This window comes from Hemibagrus wyckioides, linkage group LG06, assembly GCF_019097595.1.
Source record: "Hemibagrus wyckioides isolate EC202008001 linkage group LG06, SWU_Hwy_1.0, whole genome shotgun sequence".
NCBI classification, from domain to species: Eukaryota; Metazoa; Chordata; class Actinopteri; order Siluriformes; family Bagridae; genus Hemibagrus; species Hemibagrus wyckioides.
The window spans coordinates 44,016,061-44,037,177 of NC_080715.1; the positions used below are offsets into that span (position 1 = coordinate 44,016,061).

Sequence of the window (21,117 nt, forward strand, 5' to 3'; positions counted from 1 at the left end):
CATTTCATGAAAATTTTTTACATTTTAAATGTTTACAAATTTCAACTGTAAAATAAAATCTCAAAATATCAACTTTAAAAATAGAAGTTTTATTTTCTTGGTGAACAGTTTTTTGGCTCACTGCATTTTAATTTATATTCTATATATTCCCCTTATAATATGTATATGCATTTTAATTACTGAATGAATACATTTTATTTTAAGATTCTGTAGAAAATCTATTTCCCACCATTGATATAATATTGAAATTTTATTGCACTGTATAAATAAATAAATAATTTTAAAACAAATATTGCTGTTTTAAATGAACAGTATGTATTATATGATATATTTGATTAGTTATTGGAATTTAAATGATATATAACAGCAATATTTACTGTATGCACATTATCAGAAGGAGTGAAAAAACATTGAATTTCATGAAAGAACACTGATTAACGCAGAGTCTGTCTGAAATATTTGCAGAGTTATAGTTAATTTAATGCACCTCCTGAACCACGGGTAAAACAGAGCATAAATAACTGGATTAATGGTGGAATTAAGATAAAGCACAATAAAGACTTTCACAAATGTTTCTGTCTGAAGTTCAATAACATCACCTAATAAACTGTAAATAAAATATGGAAGTAAACACATCAGAAACACAGACACTAAAATGCCGAGGACTTTAGCTGCTTTTCTCTCAGATTTCATGGAGTGTGAGGTGATTTTCTGTGTTTTAGGTCGTGTGTGATTATTAAGCTCTCTGATAGCAGTGGCATGTTTCTTAGCAATCACAAACACTAGAGTATACAATATGATTATGACAGAAAGTGGAAATATAAATGTTACAACAAGATCAATTACAGACCAAACCTCATCCAGAAAAAGATAACACTCCCCAGGACACATTACAGAACTTGTGAAGTTTCCGTTGAAATAACAGAGTGATATGTTATACCCCAGAGCAGCAGACCAGTTGGAAAAAACCACAATGCTCATTGTCTGCTTAGAGATTGTGTTTGTGTAGAGAAAGGGGTTTGAAAGAGCCAGATACCGATCTACAGCAATCAGAGCGATATTATAGATGGATAAGCTTGTTAGAAAATAAGTAATCATAAAAAAACTGATGCAATACCCCTTATCAAATATCCAACATGACTCTATGGCCCAGATAAACACCGGTGGCATCAGTAAAGCTCCAATGAAGAAATCTGTCACAGCCAGAGAGAGCACCAGCATGTTGGTTGGTGTGTGAAGCTGCTTGAAGTGAAGAACAGAGATGATGACCAGCAGATTTCCACACACTGTTAGCAGAACCACAGCAGCTGAACACACGTACAGTAAGATATAAACTGCAGGAGATACAGATCTCTCTGGACAGGAGAAATGCTCACAGCGATCAGACTGATTAAACTCTGTCAGGTTCATCAATACAGGCATTTAATTAAAAAAAGGCTATTACATTATGGTCAAATGAATTAAAGGCCAGGCAGCTTACATAGTTTTATAGTTTAGAAATTAGGCACACCCCCCAAGATTGATTGACAGCTTAATGAATATCATGTCATTCCTTGGAGGAACAAAAGACCACAGGAGGCATTAAGCACAGATAAACACAGATTATTATGTGATTCTGCAGTTCACAAGTAAGAAAACATTAACAAAAACAGATGAAGGCCACAAAAACTTAGCAGTGTTGCAGTGTGGATGAAGGGAAAACGTGATAAATGTTGTGAATGTTTTGGAATAAATGATGTGCTGAAATGTCTGATCTAAAACAACATTTAAAACAGTATCTGTCTGGGATGGCAGGTGAGGACCCAAATGCAGAACACAGTCCGAGTTCAAACTTAGAGTCTTTATTAAAAACGGCACAAAGAATGGCAGAGTTCTCAGTCAACTTCAATAGAGAACAGGTTAAACGTAGGACTGGCAGAGTCATAAGCAGCATACAGTCCAATAATCCAAATCCAGAGAACAGGTAAAACGTAGGACAGGCAGAGACATTAACAGCATTCAGTCCAATAATCCAAATCCAGAGGACAGGTAAAACATAGGACAGGCAGAGACATTAACAGCATACAGTCCAATAATCCAAATCCAGAGAACAGGTTAAACGTAGGACAGGCAGAGACATTAACAGCATACAGTCCAATAATCCAAATCCAGAGGACAGGTAAAACGTAGGACAGGCAGAGACATTAACAGCATACAGTCCAATAATCCAAATCCAGAGAACAGGTTAAACGTAGGACAGGCAGAGACATTACCAGGCAGACAGGAACAGAAGAAAAGGGCAGGATGCCGTCTCAGGAGCTCAAGGCTGACTGAAGAGACCATCTGGCAAGGAGCATGGACTGCTCGCTAGCTTATATAGGGCAGAGGAGCATAAAATGGCGGAAACCGGAAATGAGATCGCGAAACCGGAAGTTGCGTCCCGGAACCGGAAGTGGCCACACGGAACCCGGAAATGCATGCCTGACAGTACCCCTCCCTCCACGGGGCGTCTCACGACGCCCCTCCTGGTTGATCAGGGTGCTCGCGGTGGAACCGGGAAACAAGGTCGGGATCAAGGATGTGACGAGCGGGCACCCAGGAGCGTTCTTCAGGGCCGTAGCCCTCCCAGTCGACAAGATACTGGAGACCTCTACCCCGACGTCTGGAGCGTAGAAGGCGGCGAACCGTATAAACGGGGCCTCCATCAATGACCCGGGCGGGAGGAGGGGGTCTGGTGGAGGGAACCAGCGAACAGGCTTGGACAGGCTTGAGTCTGGAGACGTGGAACGTAGGGTGGATGCGAAAGGCCCGGGGCAGCCTGAGTCGGACGGACACTGGATTGAGCACTTTAGAGATTGGGAACGGACCAACAAAGCGAGGAGCGAGCTTCCGACAGGCGATTTTCAGGGGCAGATCCCGAGTGGACAGCCAAACACGTTGACCAACATGGTAAGGGGGTGCCGGGTGGCGCTTACGATTAGCCCATCGAGCATAGCTTTTGGATGAGCGGAGAAGCACTAAGCGGGTCCTCCTCCAGACCCGACGACACCGTTTAACCAGGGCAAGGGCAGAGGGAACCGAGGCCTCTAATTCTTGGGAAGAGAACAGAGGTGGTTGATAGCCGTAAGCGGCCTGGAAAGGAGAGAGGCCTGTGGCAGCCGAGGGAAGAGAGTTGTGGGCATATTCGACCCAAATGAGGTTGGATGACCAGGATGTAGGGTCTTCAGAACAGAGGATTCTGAGCCCAGTCTCCAACTCTTGGTTCAATCGCTCCGTCTGGCCGTTGGTCTGCGGGTGGAAGCCAGATGAAAGGCTAATGGAGGTACCCAGGAGGTGACAGAACTCCTTCCAGAATCTCGAGGTGAACTGAGGCCCCCGGTCAGACACAATATTGCGAGGTAATCCGTGTAGGCGGAAGACATGAAGTAGTAGCATCTGGGCAGTCTCCTTGGCGGAGGGAAGCTTGGCCAAGGGCACGAAATGGACCATCTTCGAGAATTGGTCCACCACCGTGAGGATGGTAGTGTGGCCGGCCGAAGGAGGTAGTCCGCTGACAAAGTCCAGGGAGATGTGGGACCAAGGTCGTCTGGGGGTCGGAAGGGGGCGCAGGAGCCCGGCCTGTGGGGTCCTGGACGATTTCTGCTGAGCACAGGTGGGACAGGCTGCCACAAATCTCTGGACATCGTGCTTGAGTGATGGCCACCAGAAACGCTGTTGGAGAGTAGACAAGGTACGGGAAACCCCGGGATGACAAAAAAGGCGGTTGCTGTGACACCACTGGATGACCTGAGACCTAAGGTGATCAGGGACAAAGAGTCTGTTCCTGGGGCAGTTGCCTGGAATCTGTATCCCTGCGATGGCCTGCTGCACTTTCCTTTCGATCCCCAGATGAAGAGTACGGATGGTTACCGACGAAGGGAGGATGTGTTCGGGAGCTGGGTCATCCTCATCGGGGGTGAATAGTCGTGAAAGGGCGTCCGGTTTACCATTCTTAGAACCAGGGCGGAATGAGAGGGTGAAGTTAAAACGCCCAAAAAACAGCCCCCAACGAGCCTGTCGAGGATTGAGTCTTTTGGCTGTCTGAAGGTATTCAAGATTTCTGTGGTCAGTCCATACAATGAAAGGCTGCTCAGTGCCCTCCAACCAGTGGCGCCACTCCTCCAGGGCCAGTTTCACAGCCAGAAGCTCCCGTTCACCGATGGCGTATTTCTGTTCAGCTGGGGAAAGGCGGTGAGAGAAAAAGGCACAGGGGTGGAGTCGGTTGTCCTTAGAAGCCCTTTGAGACAGGACGGCCCCCACCCCACAGTCAGATGCATCCACCTCCACCACAAACTGGCGCGATGGGTCCGGAAGAATCAGGACGGGAGCAGTAGTGAAGAGCTTCTTGAGTTGGGCAAAGGCTAGCTCAGCCTCTGGAGTCCATGAGAAGGGGTGTAGCGAGGAAGTGAGTCGGTGCAGGGGTGCCGCAACGGCACTGTAACCTCTGATGAACTTCCGGTAGAAATTAGCGAACCCTAGGAAACGCTGGAGCTGCTTACGGCTTTCAGGGCGCTGCCAGTCCCTCACAGCCTCCACCCGCCTGGGATCCATCTGTATGCTACCGGCCGAGAGTATGAAACCCAAAAACGTGGTGCTGGAGGTGTGGAATTCACACTTCTCGGCTTTCACATACAGACGGTTCTGAAGCAGGCGACGGAGCACCGACCGGACATGGTGAACATGCTCCTCCAGGGAGTGGGAGAAGATGAGGATGTCATCCAAGTACACAAAGACAAACTGGTTTAGGAAGTCCCGGAGGATGTCGTTGACCAGGGCTTGAAAAACAGCAGGGGCATTCGTGAGCCCGAACGGCATAACCAGATATTCATAATGGCCTGTTGGGGTGTTGAAAGCAGTCTTCCATTCGTCACCCTCTCGAATACGCACCAGATGATAGGCGTTGCGGAGATCGAGTTTGGTGAAGACAGTGGCTCCCTGGAGGAGTTCGAAGGCAGTTGACATGAGGGGTAATGGGTAACGGTTCTTGGTAGTAATGGCATTAAGCCCACGGTAGTCGATGCATGGACGCAAGGACCCATCCTTCTTCCCTACAAAGAAGAACCCAGCCCCAGCAGGTGAGGAAGACGGACGAATGATCCCGGCCGCGAGGGAATCTTGAATATATTGGGTCATAGCCTCTCTTTCGGGTCCCGAAAGCTGGTAGAGCCGGCCCCGGGGAGGGGTAGTGCCAGGCAGGAGGTCAATAGCGCAGTCATATGGACGATGAGGGGGTAAAGAGGAGGCTCTGACCTTGCTGAATGCCATCCCCAGGTCATGATAATCGGAGGGTACTAAGCTGAGGTCAGGGGGTGGTTCGTCCATGTCAGACACCTTGGTCGGAGGTACAGATCCTAGGCAATGGGCTAGGCAGTAGGTGCCCCAATCCAGAATACGGCCGCTGGTCCAGTCCACGTGAGGATTGTGCTTCCGGAGCCATGGAAAACCCAACATAACAGGAGCAAATGGTGAAGGGATCAGAAGAAAGGACAACCACTCTTGGTGATGTTCAGAGATGGTGACAAGCAAGGGCTTAGTGCGTTGGGAGGCATGATGGAGGACGTGGCCGTCTAAGGCCCGAACTTGGAGGGGCGAGAACAGAGGCACCGTCTCAAGGCCTAGTTGTTTAGCCAGGTTTTGATCCATAAATTCAGAGTCGGCTCCGGAGTCCACAAAGGCAGATAGGTCGTAGCCTCGCTGGTCAACTGAGATGTGGATCTTGAGCAGTGGCTTGGAAGGGACTGATGGTCGTAGGCTCGCCGCTGGCCCCTCTTTCAGCGACGAGCCCGGCCTTTTGCTGGACAGGAAGCGGCAAAATGTCCAGCCTCTCCACAGTACAGGCATAGTCCTGAGGCCCGACGCCTGTCCTTCTCAGCAGGGGATAAGTGACGACGACCGATCTCCATGGCATGGGAGAGAGGAAGGCTCCTGGATGCAGAGACAGGGAGGGTAGGAGAAGGCAGGGGGCGAGAGACAGTGGGTCGGTAGTTGGGTTGACCAAGACGTCGGGCTGACCTCTCAGTTTGGCGTTCCCGAATGCATCGATCGATGCGGGTAGCCAGGGCGATCAAGCCGTCGAGGTCGGCTGGTAGCTCCCGGGCAGCGAGCTCATCCTTAACTTCAGAAACCAGCCCCCGATAGAAGGCATCGTAGAGTGCGGTGGCATTCCACCCGCTGTCGATGGCAAAAGTGCGAAAATCCACCGCATATTCCGCCACGGTTAGGCTCCCTTGTGAGGCTTCAAAGAGGGAGCGTGCTGCATCCTGCTGGGGAGCAGAGGTGTCAAAGACCTTGCGGAGTTCATTGGAAAAAGACTCAAAGGAGGAGCAGAGTACAGACTGACGTTCCCACTCGGCGGTTGCCCAGAGCTTGGCCTTGCCTGACAACAGGGAGATGACATATGCTACCTTGGAGCGGTCTGATGGGAAGGAAGAGGGTTGAAGTTCAAAGATCACTGAGCATTGCATCAGAAATGCACGGCATAGTCCTGGTTCACCAGAGAAGCGTTCGGGGTGAGGCAGATGTGGCTCTCGAAGATGATCTGGTGAACTCGTGGGTGTCGTTGTCGCCGAGGGAGCTGAAGAGGGTGGAGTGACTGAAAGCTGATTCATGCGACAGATCAGTTCGTGTGTAGCCGAGGCGAGATCCTGGAGACGACGTTCGTGAGAGGTGGAGGTCTCAGCTAAGGAGCTTAGAAGGGCTTGCATGTTCTGTGGCTCTGCTGGGTCCATGTTGGCCAGATGGTACTGTCAGGGATGGCAGGTGAGGACCCAAATGCAGAACACAGTCCGAGTTCAAACTTAGAGTCTTTATTAAAAACGGCACAAAGAATGGCAGAGTTCTCAGTCAACTTCAATAGAGAACAGGTTAAACGTAGGACTGGCAGAGTCATAAGCAGCATACAGTCCAATAATCCAAATCCAGAGAACAGGTAAAACGTAGGACAGGCAGAGACATTAACAGCATTCAGTCCAATAATCCAAATCCAGAGGACAGGTAAAACATAGGACAGGCAGAGACATTAACAGCATACAGTCCAATAATCCAAATCCAGAGAACAGGTTAAACGTAGGACAGGCAGAGACATTAACAGCATACAGTCCAATAATCCAAATCCAGAGGACAGGTAAAACGTAGGACAGGCAGAGACATTAACAGCATACAGTCCAATAATCCAAATCCAGAGAACAGGTTAAACGTAGGACAGGCAGAGACATTACCAGGCAGACAGGAACAGAAGAAAAGGGCAGGATGCCGTCTCAGGAGCTCAAGGCTGACTGAAGAGACCATCTGGCAAGGAGCATGGACTGCTCGCTAGCTTATATAGGGCAGAGGAGCATAAAATGGCGGAAACCGGAAATGAGATCGCGAAACCGGAAGTTGCGTCCCGGAACCGGAAGTGGCCACACGGAACCCGGAAATGCATGCCTGACAGTATCAGTATTTTATACCCTTGCACTCTTCTCATGATAATTTAACTCCACATATAATTTCACCAAGATATCTATTATTATGTCAAGCCTCTAGTGTTAGGTCAAGGAATGTAAGATTAGAATAAAGCAGAAGCAGAGCTTCCAGGGTTTCTGAAGTTACATCAAGGCATCAAGTGTTATGCCAAGACATTAAAGGTTATTCCACAGCACATACCAAGGCATTTAGTTTGACAGAAAATCTGTCAAGCTCCATGGTTAATCAAATAAACCTTATTACAGGCAGATTAAAGCAAACTGTTCATGCAAACAGTGATTTTAGTGCTGCAAGTTGCCCGTCTTTGTATTAAGAAGTCACCAGTAGAGGTTCCTGCTACTGGTTGCCATAGTGATAACATTTGAGCCACATGTGTGGGGGCAAACAGCATTCCACTTTTGTCAACAAATCATTTCCATTTCGGTGGAACTCGATGCTGCATCATGGCTGATACTATGGGAATGCTTTTTTGCAGAAGTTGCGTTTGAAGCTCTGTGTGAAATAATGCCAATTTCTCCAAACCTGAACGAAATTATTAATTTCCCAACCCAAACAGAATTATTATTGTCTTCATCGGACTCTGAGGAGTTTGGTGTAGGTGGTGATGAGTGGTATGACACTGAATTTCCAGAGAGAAACAATCAGTGGCATTCCTGCTGTTGAGTTTTATGCGTTGTTGCTAAGCTCATTCCACATTCGCTTGCTTGTATTTCCAGCCAAGCGCTTGTGCCACATGGCTTGAGTCTCGCGTCTGTCATGGCAGTGCGCCAGGTTCGGTCATGGTTTCACAGCTTCGTGAATCCCTTTTTATCATCCACTCGTCTGACTCTAAACCCTCTCATTCGGCTCCGGGAGCTTGCTTTGCAATTTTTCCTGAAATACATGAGGGTATAATGCTGTCTGAATCAGACTATGAGGAAGGTGATGTAAACAACAAGGTGAAAGCAGCAGATGAATTGCCAAAACATTCAGTGGTGTTCGAAAAACTCCTGAAGGTGATCACATGTGCTGTTGCTGTTAGCTTAGATTGGCCTGATGAAAATTCCACCTTCATGCAGGCATCTCCCATTGAGGTGTTGAGGCTGTGGATTAATCCTTATTTTTCCTGTTTTTTCTCCTGAGCCTCTGCTGACTATTCAGCCACTGTGGGCCTGGATAAACATGGGTATGCAGCGATGCCTAGGCTTGAAGACATGCTTGCGAGCTATCTGTTTCCTTAATCGGCTGCATGGAGAATGTCTGTGCTCCCACTGAGGCCCTGTTGGGCCATGTTGGCCTTATAGGGAAGGCCTACAATGCCACAGCTAAAGCTGCTATGGTGCTGCACACAATGGCAGTTTTGCAGGCATATCAAACTGTCCTGCTAAAGGAGCCTGTCTGCGGTGAGGGGCTCATCAATGAGGTCTGAGGTCCGTCAAGCCACAGATGTAGCCCTCCGTGCCATAAAGCAGAAGACGCATGCCATTGGCCATTTCATGGTTGAGTTTGGTTGCCACAGAAAGGCAATCTGACAGAGATAACAGAAAAGGTCAAAATTTTTCTTTTAGCTACCCTGATGTTTCCTAAGGACCTGTTCTTCCTTTGGCGCAGTGAGGAGCTAGGGCTATCAACCAGTAGGTGGCTCTTGCCTGGCCTGCTGAGGCAGGAAAAGAAGGCTAGGATTGTAGCCTGAGCCTCCCTGTGTAAAAACTGGAGAGCTTAGGGGAAAATCCTCAAAGTGAGAGAGGACCTGGTGTTTGTTCATCTCAGCCAGGTGAATGAAAAAGGAATCTTAATGCCTTAATGGCTAGGTTTTTCAGAGATACTCCTTTAGGGTGTGCTTCCCACTGTGGTTAGCACAGCAAACCTCTTTCCCCCAGGAGAAACTTCTCTCGCATCTAAGAAAAGAGGATGAAGAGAGTATTCCCCTCCCAGGTTGAGCCTCTGGCTTTACAGCCGGCATTTCTTGGTTCCCATGAAGGATGAGGGCTACATCCAATTTTAGACCCATGTGCTCAAAGCCAAGCATGCACATAAAGTGCACATTGAGGAGCACTTCCATAGCAACTCTGACCCTAGAGGCATATGAAAAGGCATCCAGACCATCACTAAACAGAAACCTACAATACAGTCTATACCAACCAGCATTGCCTTAATCCCAGTTGAGCTCAACCACTTCTTTGCTCACTTCGACCAAGGCATCATACATCACACCACAAATGTTGACTCCTCCATGGCTGTTCATCCAATATCACTCTCCACAACAGAGGTACACTCAGCACTGAGCAGAGTAGATCCATCTAAGTCAGCTGGTCCTGATGGCATACCTGGGCATGTGCTCAGGACTAGAAGACTACACTACTATACTATTGTCCAAACATTCATCTGCACAGTGTCTGAACGTTGTTTTTCCCTGTTGCACTCACCCTCATTGTTATGAAGTGCTTTGAGAAGCTGGTTCTAAGTCACCTCATGGCGAGTCTCCCACCTACACTGGACACACACCAGTTAGCTTTCACCCACATCAACAATAACAATACATACATTAGGATGTTGTTCATTAACTTCATCTCTGCTTTTAATACAGTTGTCCCTGGTAAACTAATCGCTAAGCTCACTGACTTGGGTATCTGCATATCCATATGCAGTTGGATTATGGACATCCTAACATATAGATCTCATTCTGTAAGGTTGGGTAATCACATACTGTATCCTCAACCCTCATTCTGAACACCAGCATCCCACAAGGCTGTGTGCTGAGCCCATGGCTCTACATCCTGTTCACCCATGACTGTATTCTGCGGCATAACTCCAACATCTTCATCAAATATGCAGATGATACAACAGTTGGTCGAATCAGCAACAATGATGAATCGGCCTACAGGGAGGAGATCCAAAGCCTGTCAGCAGGGTATTCCATGAACAACCTCACCCTAAATGCCACAAAACCAAAGAGCTCATTGTGGACTTCTGGAAATCTAACAGCAGCAGACACTCCCCTATCTACATCAATGAGTCTGAAGTAGAGCATGTCTCCAGCTTTAAGTTCCTGGGCATCCATATCTCTGAGATTCTGTCTTGGCATCTGAAAACCTCAACTCTGTTAAGGAAGGTGCAACAGCTACTTTACTTCCTGAGATGATTATAAAAAGTTCACCTATCCCCCAAGATCCGACCAACTTTTACCCCTGCATTATTGAGAGCATCTTCAAGACAAGTTCCATTACAGTGTAGTATGGCAGCTCCACAGTGTGTGAAAAGAAATCACTGCAAAAACTGCACAATGCATCATTGGCACCCTATTACCTGATTTGGGATTCAGTTACGATGTGGGCACATTTGTTTTTCCCGCTTGGGGGAATTCCATTCTTTCTTCCATAAGGGACATCTGACTAGGCCAATACCTCTCTGCCACCCAGGTGCAGAGGTTGCTCAGATCATCGCGGTAGCAGCCAAAGCCATTCCTTTCGGTCAGCTACACATGAGACTGTTTCAACTCTGGTTCACCCCTGCAGACACCCTTTTCAGGGTCATAAAAGTTACACTGGCACTTTTTATGTGCCCATCTCACCTTGAGTCCCACTCTTAGGGCATGTCATTGTCAAAAGACTCTTAACAGACACCACACTCTCAGGTTGGGGAGTGGTCCTAGACAGCACCCATGGCATCTGGCAGGACCCCTGTCCCTCAAGTCACACAGATTGCCTGAAGTTGTGAGCCATGTTTCTAGTGCTGAAACACTTCCTCCTGAAACTCAGGGGCAACCTTTGGTGGTCCCCTTCATCAATCATGGATATGACAATTTTTTGGCAAGGTGGAATATTAATTCACCTTCTGGATGGTGCTCCTTGAGAGAGTCTTGTCAGGAGGAGCCTCCTCTCTCAGGTACAGGAGGCAATTCTTCACCCTCACCCTGAGATTTGGAACCACTTGGTCTGGCCCCTGAGGGGGACTAGCTCCTAGACACTGGTCTCCCAATCTTGAACTTTTGCCACTGGTGTAAACAGCATTGGCAGGATCCAGTTCACTGCCCTGTTAGTACAGTGCTGCAGACATGCCCCTTTGAGACCTATCACTTACTACATTCAGGTATACTTTCAAGCCATTGCTGCGAGTCATGTGCCTGTTCTCTGGTCGCTCACCCTCTGTGCATTGCCAGGCAGGTAAGGGTCCATCTGCTTCATCTTCCCTGACTTCTGAAGACTTTTTACACATTTTACAATGAGAAGACTGAGAAAACTTCTGTCCCACCTACACCTACATTACACATCCAGGATTTCCCAACTCCTTCATTGTCAAATTTTTCAAATGTATCAGCAGAAGAGATTCCACAAATAATCCAGTCCTGCTATCCTACCACCTTCCCACTGGATCCAATCCCTTCCATTATGCTCAAGACCACCTCACATGACCATCAATGGATCCATATCATCTGATCCTGTACACAATACCTTCAAGAGAGCAATGGTTATTCCTGTCCTAAAGAAACCTGCTCTGGATCCCTCAGACATCAGCAATTACAGACCGGGATCACTTCTCTCTTTTCTTTCTAAAATTCTTAAATGCATTATTCATAATCAACTGTCTGTCTGTCTCTCACAGTACAACCTCCAAGATCCCAACCAGTCTGGCTACAAAGTGGCACATTCCACAGACACTGACCTTTTGGCGGTCACTGAGAAGCTACATGCTGCTAGATCAGCCAAGTTTTATCTGTCCCCATCCTCCTCAACCTTTTGATCGCATTTGACACAGTCAACCCCACTACTCTCTTGTCCACCCTCAGGAATCTTGGAAGACATCCAAGTCTACTGGAACATGTCCTACACTCATATTATGAATGGTCCAGCAATTATGAACAACTTCTCAGAGTACCCAAGATCTTTGATGTTCCATAACACATGGTCTTTCAGGAATTTGAATTAAAAGATTTTTGGCTCTTTTATTTGACCCTGAATCCAGAAGAAGGAAAAACTACAACATTGGATCTCATATGGATTTAATGCTGCTGGATGATGCACTCCTTTCATAGTTATCATCAAAAAGAAGTGCATATTTGCTGAATGGATTTGTTGGAGTCTAGATTAGGCAGTTATCAGAATCTCTGAAAATGGGTGGATCAGCTCACAGCTTTTTGTGGAATGAAAATGCTTGCAGCTGGTTACACGAGGGTAAGTGCAGGCCACATGTCCTCCTGTTGGATGCCCATTACAGCCCATGAAGCTCATGATGAAAATCAGAGTACATCTAATGAGATTTTCTCCTCCAACCTCCTAATCTTTGTTCAAGAGTCTGAAGCACCATTGGATGGGTTTTGGCTGCAGCTTTTTTTCTCAGCAAGAACCTCAGGAGGAAAGAAGCTGCAAAAGCAGATCTTTTTCTCTTTGTTCTCATAAGCATGGGAGAAGATAGTCAGTGAAGGAAACGTTGAATCAAGTTTGATTGTTTTCATAATTGTTTCAGTGGCACACAGATGTGTCATGTTAACATGACCACAATGCCCAGTGATGCCCTCAATCTATGTTTGACCTCAAACACAAAGTATCAGTTGGAAAAATGTGATTATAATAGAATAGAATAGAATAGAATAGAATAGAATAGAATAGAATAGAATAGAATAACTTAACTAATCCCCAGGGGGAAATTAAGATGGTTAAATGTTCATTATTGGCTCTATCATTAATGCCTCCATAACATCTGGTCATGTACCAACTACCTTAAACAGAGCAAGTGATATTCCTATCCTGAAGAAACCTGCTCTGATACGGCAGATATCAGCTACTACAGACTCATGTCACTTCTCTCCTTTATTTCTAAATCCCTTAAACACACTGCTTACAATGAGCAATCTGTATCTTACAGAAGAACCTCCAAGTTTCCAACCAGCATTGCTGGTGTGTCCAGATCCTGCTGGACACTCCCTAGAGACTCACTGATCTCATCTTTGGTCACTGCACACACCCTTAAGGTAACCATGGATAATCAGCTGTCATTTTCCTCTTACACAGCTAATCTGTCACACTCTGATTTTTTTCAACTGAAGATTTTTACATGCAGCAAGTAAAATATGTTTTGTAAGGATAAAAAAATTGAGTTTAGATCATGAATATATTTGTTTTGGGAATATCCATGGGTTCACCAGGAGGAGTCAAAATCTGTTGTTGGCTATGAGTGCTTTCTGCATAGCAGTGGATGCTAAGGGCATTGTCTGCTAGTGATCTGGACAATAGGATTCAGATATACAGAGAAAAGGAGGTACCTTGAACTTAAGGAGCACTGTGTATAAAATGAGCAGTAGATTTTTACATTCTTTCATGTAAAATCCCATTTTACATTCTTTTATAAAAAATATTTATTAAAATGATATGATCCACATTAATGTCCAGCTGGTATAGACCCAAGGTTTTCCCAAATTTTTGTAAAACTTCTCCATCATAGATCAAATCCATTGTCTGACATTGTCAAGACATGAATCCTAAATACTGAACATTCAAGAGATATTTCCTATCTTTGTTCTAAATCTTTGAAAATCTGGGAGGTTTTTGTTTTTATTTAAACCTGAAATTAATCAAAATTCAGAGTGGTCTCAGACTTTTGAACCCCACTGAATTTCTTTTACATACATTTATACATAGATGAAGTCCAAACTACATTTATGAAAGAACATTGATTAATGCAGAGTCTGTCTGAAATATTTGCAAAGTTATAATAAATTTAATGCACCTCCTGAACCACGGATAAAACAGAGCATAAATAACTGGATTAATGGTTGAATTAAGATAAAGCACAATAAAGACTTTCACAAATGTTTCTGCCTGAAGTTCAATAACATCACCTAATAAACTGTAAATAAAATATGGAAGTAAACACACCAGAAAAACAGCCACTAAAATGCCGAGGACTTTAGCTGCTTTTCTCTCAGATTTCATGGAGTGTGAGGTGATTTTCTGTGTTTTAGGCCGTGTGTGATTATTAAGCTCTCTGATAGCAGTGGCATGTTTCTTAGCAATCACAAACACTAGAGTATACAATATGATTATGACAGAAAGTGGAAATATAAATGAAAATACAAGATCAATTACAGACCAAACCTCATCCAGAAAAAGATAACACTCTCCAGGACACATTACAGAACTTGAGAAGCTTCCATTGAAATAACAGAGTGATATGTTATACCCCAGAGAAGCAGACCAGTTGGAAAAAACCACAATGCTCATTGTCTGCTTAGAGATTGTGTTTGTGTAGAGAAAGGGGTTTGAAAGAGCCAGATACCGATCTACAGCAATCAGAGCGATATTATAGATGGATAAGCTTGTAAGAACATAAGCAATCATCAAAAAACTGATGCAATACCCCTTATCAAATATCCAGCATGACTCTATGGCCCAGATAAACACCGGTGGCATCACTAAAGCTCCAATGAAGAAATCCGACACAGCCAGAGAGAGCACCAGCATGTTGGTTGGTGTGTGAAGCTGCTTGAAGTGAAGAACAGAGATGATGACCAGCAGATTTCCACACACTGTTAGCAGAACCACAGCAGCTGAACACACGTACAGTAAGATATAAACTGCAGGAGATACAGATCTCTCTGGACAGGAGAAATGCTCACAGCGATCAGACTGATTAAACTCTGTCAGGTTCACGAATACAGACATTTTTTTTTAAAAGCTATTACATTATGAGGCCAGGCAGCTTACATAGTTTTATAGTTTAGAAATTAGGCACACCCCCCAAGATTGATTGACAGCTTAATGAATATGATGTCATTCCTTGGAGGAACAAAAGGCCACATGAGGCATTAAGCACAGATAAACACAGATTATTATGTGATTCTGCAGTTCACAAGTAAGAAAACATCAACAAAAACAGATGAAGGCCACAAAAACTTTGCATGTAGAAATGTTGCAGTGTGGATGAAGGGAAAATGTCAAACGTGAATACAGTTTGAATAAATGATGAGCTGAAGAAATGTCTGATCTAAAACAACATTAAAAATATTTTTAAAATTTTATCAGTATTTTATACCCTTGCACTGTTCTCATGATAAAACTCTAGACATAATTTTACCAAGACATCTATTATTATGTCAAGCATCTAGTATCAGGTCAAGGCATGTAAGATTAGAATAACGCAGTGGTGCGTGTTGTAAATTAACCAAAGACCAGTAGAAGAGCGATCAAGGAAATATGTTGCAGGAATCTTTTATTGAATATTAGAACACACTCAGCAGTTCTGTGGTCATCAAGATCTCCACCAAACAGACAAGAAACCTCTGGTATTTATACAGATTTTGGTAGGCTGTCCTTCAGGCTGTGTTAATGTAGACCCCTCATTTCCTGTACCCCATTAGAGACTATATTTACCCACTAAGATCTGTGACCCTTTTGGTTACGAGAAAGAATGTCTGTGACCTTTCCCGAACAGGTTAGTGATCCTTCCTCTGCGAGAACACTAGAAAATTTGTTTTCCCACATGGGCCATGCATTTCACACCTAGACCTTCACTGGTGTCCTTCCTGAATTAATCCCCCTCTATACCATCATTATGACGCTAGGCCATTTTTTAGCCCCCCTAATATTTTCACTCAGCCCTCCTAAAATTCTGCGATTCTCCATAAACTGCACACAAATTAGTGATCTCCTCAGTCCCCTTTAAATTTCATATGAAAACGATGGCAGACTTCGGCTCCTCCCCGTCTTTCAGCGCGTTCTTCAATCTGCAGACCGCGGAGTCACAGAGGATCAGAGGACAAGTGAGTGTGTGTGTGTGTGAGATCAGGAAGACTTGTACTTGGCTTGTTCAGTACTCAAATGTTATACACATCTATGCAATACAGTGGAATGCTGCAATTTCTCAAAAAAGACATTCTTGATGCCGTATGCAGCAAACTGCAATCTCCGGAGGACGCAGCATCCGAAATGAGACACAGCGAATATAGAAACACTGTATATGTGCAGTTCGCTGCCTCTGACTACTCCAATTATCCAATCAAAGTACAGGAAATTGCTGACGTAATCGTATGCCTGCTAGATGGCCCCAGTGACACCAACTCGAAATATGATTGGATAATGTAACAATTTTATTGCCACTTATTTTAAACACCGGGTGTCTGCACTATTGATTCTGAAGGCTTTAAGGCAGATTTCTTTCATTCTGGCAACACATGATGTCAGCCACTGGCTGAAATATGATTGGATAAATACTCTTATCATAAATATACACTACTGGAAGCAGTGCAACCGAGAGAAAAGCTATGAAATGTAAAGAATATACTATTGGGAATAATTTAATAATTTAATACAATAATATATATTAATATATAAAATATGTTAAATATATTAAAATGCAAGTCAGTGATTCAGACCACTGCTGTTTAGACCAGCAGAGAAGGACTTGCTGGCCCTGATGGCCTACCACTGGAATAACGCATACAGAGATATTGCAGAGCTTCCAGGGTTTCTCGATTTACATCAAGGCATCAAGTGTTATGCCAAAGCATTTAAGGATACAAAAAATCTAGTGATCTTAATTGTGACATTTAGTTTTAAAGAAAAGCTGTCAAGCTCCATGGTTAAAGAAATAACCTTATTACAGGCAGATTAAAGCACCATTCACACATACAGTGATTTTAGTGCTCCGATTTGCCAGTCTTTGTATTAAGAAGTCACCAGTAGAGGTTCCTACTACTTTTTGCCATAGTGATAACATTTATCAATGTGTGGGGCAAACAGCATTCCACTTTTGTGAACAAATCTGTTTTCCTGCCACAAAAATAAACATTCTGGAGGGAGAATGTTTGTAAATAAAATTCTCTAGAATAGATCTACATCATATCATACGAGATAAAGGAGAAGCAGTGTGAGTACGGACACTAAAATGCCAAATACTCACTGAACACATGTACAGCAAGATATAAACTGCAGGAGAAACAGATCTCTCTGGACAGGATAAATGCTCACAGCAACTGATTAAACCCCATCAGGTTCATCAATACAGACATTTATAAAAAGTTACATTATGATGAAATGAATTATAGGGCACTAATCCTTATTTAAATAGGTCATTAATCTTTACTTAAAACTCACTAATCTTTATTTATGATGGAAAAATCACCCCCCCATCAGCTCCAAGCCTACTGCTGTTGATTTCTGGGCCCACACAGTGTACCACCTCGACAGTCTATCTGCATTGTTGTTGTGGGCTCCTGCTCTGTTCTGGACATAAAAAAGGCTCCTGCAAAGAAAGGAACCATCAAGTTACCTGGGCATTGGTGTCCTTTGTCTTGGCCATCCACTACAAGGGAGTGTGGTCAGTCACTAGGGAGAAGTTTCAAATTGCCAGGTAATAATGCAGTTCCTTGATGACCCACTTGATTGGCAGGGCTTCTTCTTCTTCTTCTTTTTTCAGCAGTATAGTTCTTCTTTGCTGAGCTTCTGGCTGATGTAGAGGAGCAGATATGCCTCCCCTTCAAAATATTGGCACAGGATGGCCCTAAGTTTGTCTTGGAGGTATTTGTGTTGGATAATGAAGGGGAGGCCTAAGTCAGGGCTCTATAGAACTCAGCAATTGGCGAGTGCTTTCTTCAGTTCCTGGAATGCCCAAGAGGTTGAGGAAGCTTTGGCCAATGTGGTACCCCAGGTACTGTGACTCAGTCAGCTCCAGGTGGCATTTCTTTGAGTTCGGCATAAGTCTGGCATTCTGAAGCTTGCCCAGGACCTCCCCAAATGGAATGGGTTATCTGCCCACGTGGAGGAGTAGATTGTTATGTTATCCATCTAGGTGTTGAGTTTGTTGGGTCTCAACACAATGTCTGTCAACTTTTGGAATTTTGCCTGAGGGTTAGGGTAGGCTGAAAGGAAGAAGTAGTACTGCCTCTAACGGGCAGTGGCAGTGTTGGATGCTATCTTAGGCTTGGTGTCTGGGCTAGGGCCACTTGCCAGTAGCCTTTGGTCAGGTCTGATGTTGAAATAAACCAGGCTATTTTCAGGCACTCCACTAGGTCATCCACATGGAGAGGGGGGTAGCAATTGAAATCCGATACCTGGTAGAGTCTTCAGAAGATATTACACAGTCTGAGGTTCCTGTCAAGCTTTGGCACAAGAAGAATTGGACTAGACCCATGCATGTGCCCAATTGCAGTTAGCATTGGGGACAATGAGCTGCATTGGATTGCCCAGTTGAACTTCCACAGATTTCCTCTATTTGCTCTGAGATGATCATAGCCCCTCAGTCAATCCTTGTTGACCCTTTATTGCAACTCTTGTATGTAGTCCACAAGGGAGCAGGCTGGCAAGCGTTGATCCTCCCAAGCTTCTCGGGCCACATTCAGCATGAGTTCATGAGGTTGCTGTCTGAAAAGAAGTTCAGATGGGGGGGACCTGGTGGAAGCTTTTGGTGTTCTCGGGATGGCAAAGACAATGTAGGGGAGGAAATGTTCCATGTTCCTCCCCTGCTTATCTATAACCCTCTTAAGCACCTGCTTTAGTGTCTGGGTAAATCACTTGACCAGCCCATCCATTTGCGGGGGATAGATGGATGTCTTTAGGTGTTTGACCTGCAACAGCTGACACAGATCTGTTATTAAATGAGCAACAAAGGGTGTACCTTGATCTTTTAGGATGTCCTTAGAAATGCCCACTTGGTTAAAGAGAAATGTTCCTTAGTTATGTTTTAGGGGGTGGCTGTGCGGAGTGGAATGGCCTTGGGGTGCTTGTGGGCATAGTTCATGATGACCAGGATACATACATGGCCTTGGGCCAATTTTAGCAGCAGCCTGATAAGGTTCATGCCTATCCTGTTAAAAGGGACACTCCTGTGCGCTAGCTTAGTGGTTAAGGTGTTGGCCTACTAACCAAAAGCTTGCGAGTTTGAAACCCAGGTCCATTAAGTAGACACTGCTGGGCTCCTGAGCAAATCCCTTCACCCTCAAGCACAAAAAAATTGATTAATTTTTGCTCTGGATAAAGGCATCTTTAAAAAAAAGACATTTTGGTTAGCTAATGTAGCACAAAACCATTCGGTGCTTTATAGGTCAGTAATTTTTTTTAACCATCCAAAATTGGAGTGGGAGTCAATTCAGTATGGATAAGATAGAAGTGATGCATCACCTCAAGGCTTTCGTATTGTCACACCTTCAAGGCCTGCCCACTCAAGGTCTTTAAAACTGTAATGCTAGTTCCTTTTCACCGGACTTGGTGACTACAGCACCACCGCAGTGTGTTCTGATCTCCAATAAAATATTCCTGCTAAACACCACTCCTGACTCCCCTGGTCTGCTTCGGTCAATTCACGACATGCCTTAGTACTTCTCTGCATCATGTAGTGATATAATATTTCTCATCATAGCAATATAGAGATATATACAACTATCAGCCATAACATTATGACCACTTCCAGGTGAGGTGACTAACACTGAGAATCTCCTCATCATGGCACCTGTTAGTGGGTGGGATATATTAGGCAGCAAGTGAACATTTTGTCCTCAAAGTTGATGTGTTGGAAGCAGGAAAAAATGGGCAAGCGTAAGGATTTGAGCGAGTTTGACGAAGGGCCAAATTGTGATGGCTAGACCACTAAATCAGAGAATCTCCAAAACTGCAGTGTTCAGTATCTATCAGAAGTCCAAGGAAGAACATTGGTGAACTGGTGACAGGGTCATGGGCAGCCAAGGCTCATTGATGCACGTGGGGAGCAAAGGCTGGCCTGTGCAGTCTGATCTAACAGACAAGCTACTGTTGCTCAAATTGCTGGAGAAGTTAATGCTGATTTTCATAGAAAGGTGTCAGAATACACAGTGCATTGCAGTTTGTTGCGTATGGGGCTGCATAGTTGCAGACCAGTCAGGGTGCACAAGCTAACCGCTGTGTACCACAGAAAGTGCCAACAATGAGCATCAGAACTGGACCATGGAGAAATGGAAGAAGGCGGCCTGGTCTGATGAATCATGTTTTCTTTTACATCATATGGATAGCCAGGCGCGTGTATGTCACTTACCTGGGGAACACATGGCACAAGCATTCACTATGGGAAGAAGGCAAGTCAGCGGAGGCGGTGTCATTCTTTGGGCAATGTTCTGCTGGGAAACCTTGGGTCCTGCCTTCCATGTGGATGTTACTTTGACTCCTACCACCTACCTAACCATTGTCGCAGACCATGTACACCCTTTCATGGAAACAGTATTCCCTGATGGCTGTGGCCTCTTTCAGCAGGATAATGCACTGTGCCACAAAGCAAAAATGATTCAGGAATGTTTTGATGTGTTTGCGGTGTTGACTTCAAATGCCCCAGATCTCAATCCAAACTGTGCGATGTGCTGGACAAACAAGTCTGATCCATGGAGGCCCCACCTCGCATCTTACAAGGCTTAAAGGATCTGCTGCTAACATCCTGGTGCCAGATACCACAACACACCTTCAGGGATCTAGTGGAGTCCATGCCTCGACAGATCAGGGCTGTTTGGGCAGAAAAAAAGGGGAACCAACAGAATATTATGCAGGTGGTCATAATGTTATGGCTGATTGGTGTAGAAAGAATACCACATAGATACCACATATTCTGAGCCCTTTTGCTCTTTGGTGTATATACTTATAGAATTGTTGTATTATGCTGATGTAAACTGGCCTTAGATTTGAGTAAAGGGGTATATAAATATAA

The 21,117-nt window shown here is 44.8% G+C and overlaps 2 protein-coding genes across 2 annotated transcripts; both read right to left on the reverse strand.

The window, feature by feature from the left end:
• Nucleotides 1–417: 417 nt before the first annotated feature.
• Nucleotides 418–1,422, reverse strand: LOC131354945 (trace amine-associated receptor 13c-like). The gene has a single exon (XM_058393077.1). The coding sequence runs from the start codon at nucleotides 1,420–1,422 to the stop codon at nucleotides 418–420; it is 1,005 nt and encodes a 334-aa protein (XP_058249060.1).
• A 12,692-nt stretch (nucleotides 1,423–14,114) lies between these two features.
• LOC131354916 (trace amine-associated receptor 13c-like) lies at nucleotides 14,115–15,119 on the reverse strand. The gene has a single exon (XM_058393033.1). It carries the CDS (start codon nucleotides 15,117–15,119, stop codon nucleotides 14,115–14,117), a length of 1,005 nt encoding a protein of 334 aa, XP_058249016.1.
• Nucleotides 15,120–21,117: the final 5,998 nt, after the last annotated feature.

Excerpts from the sequence above, each read along its gene's own strand:
- LOC131354945 (XM_058393077.1), bottom strand. The coding sequence starts at position 1,422 with ATGCCTGTATTGATGAACCTGACAGAGTTTAATCAGTCTGATCGCTGT.
- LOC131354916 (XM_058393033.1), bottom strand. The coding sequence starts at position 15,119 with ATGTCTGTATTCGTGAACCTGACAGAGTTTAATCAGTCTGATCGCTGT.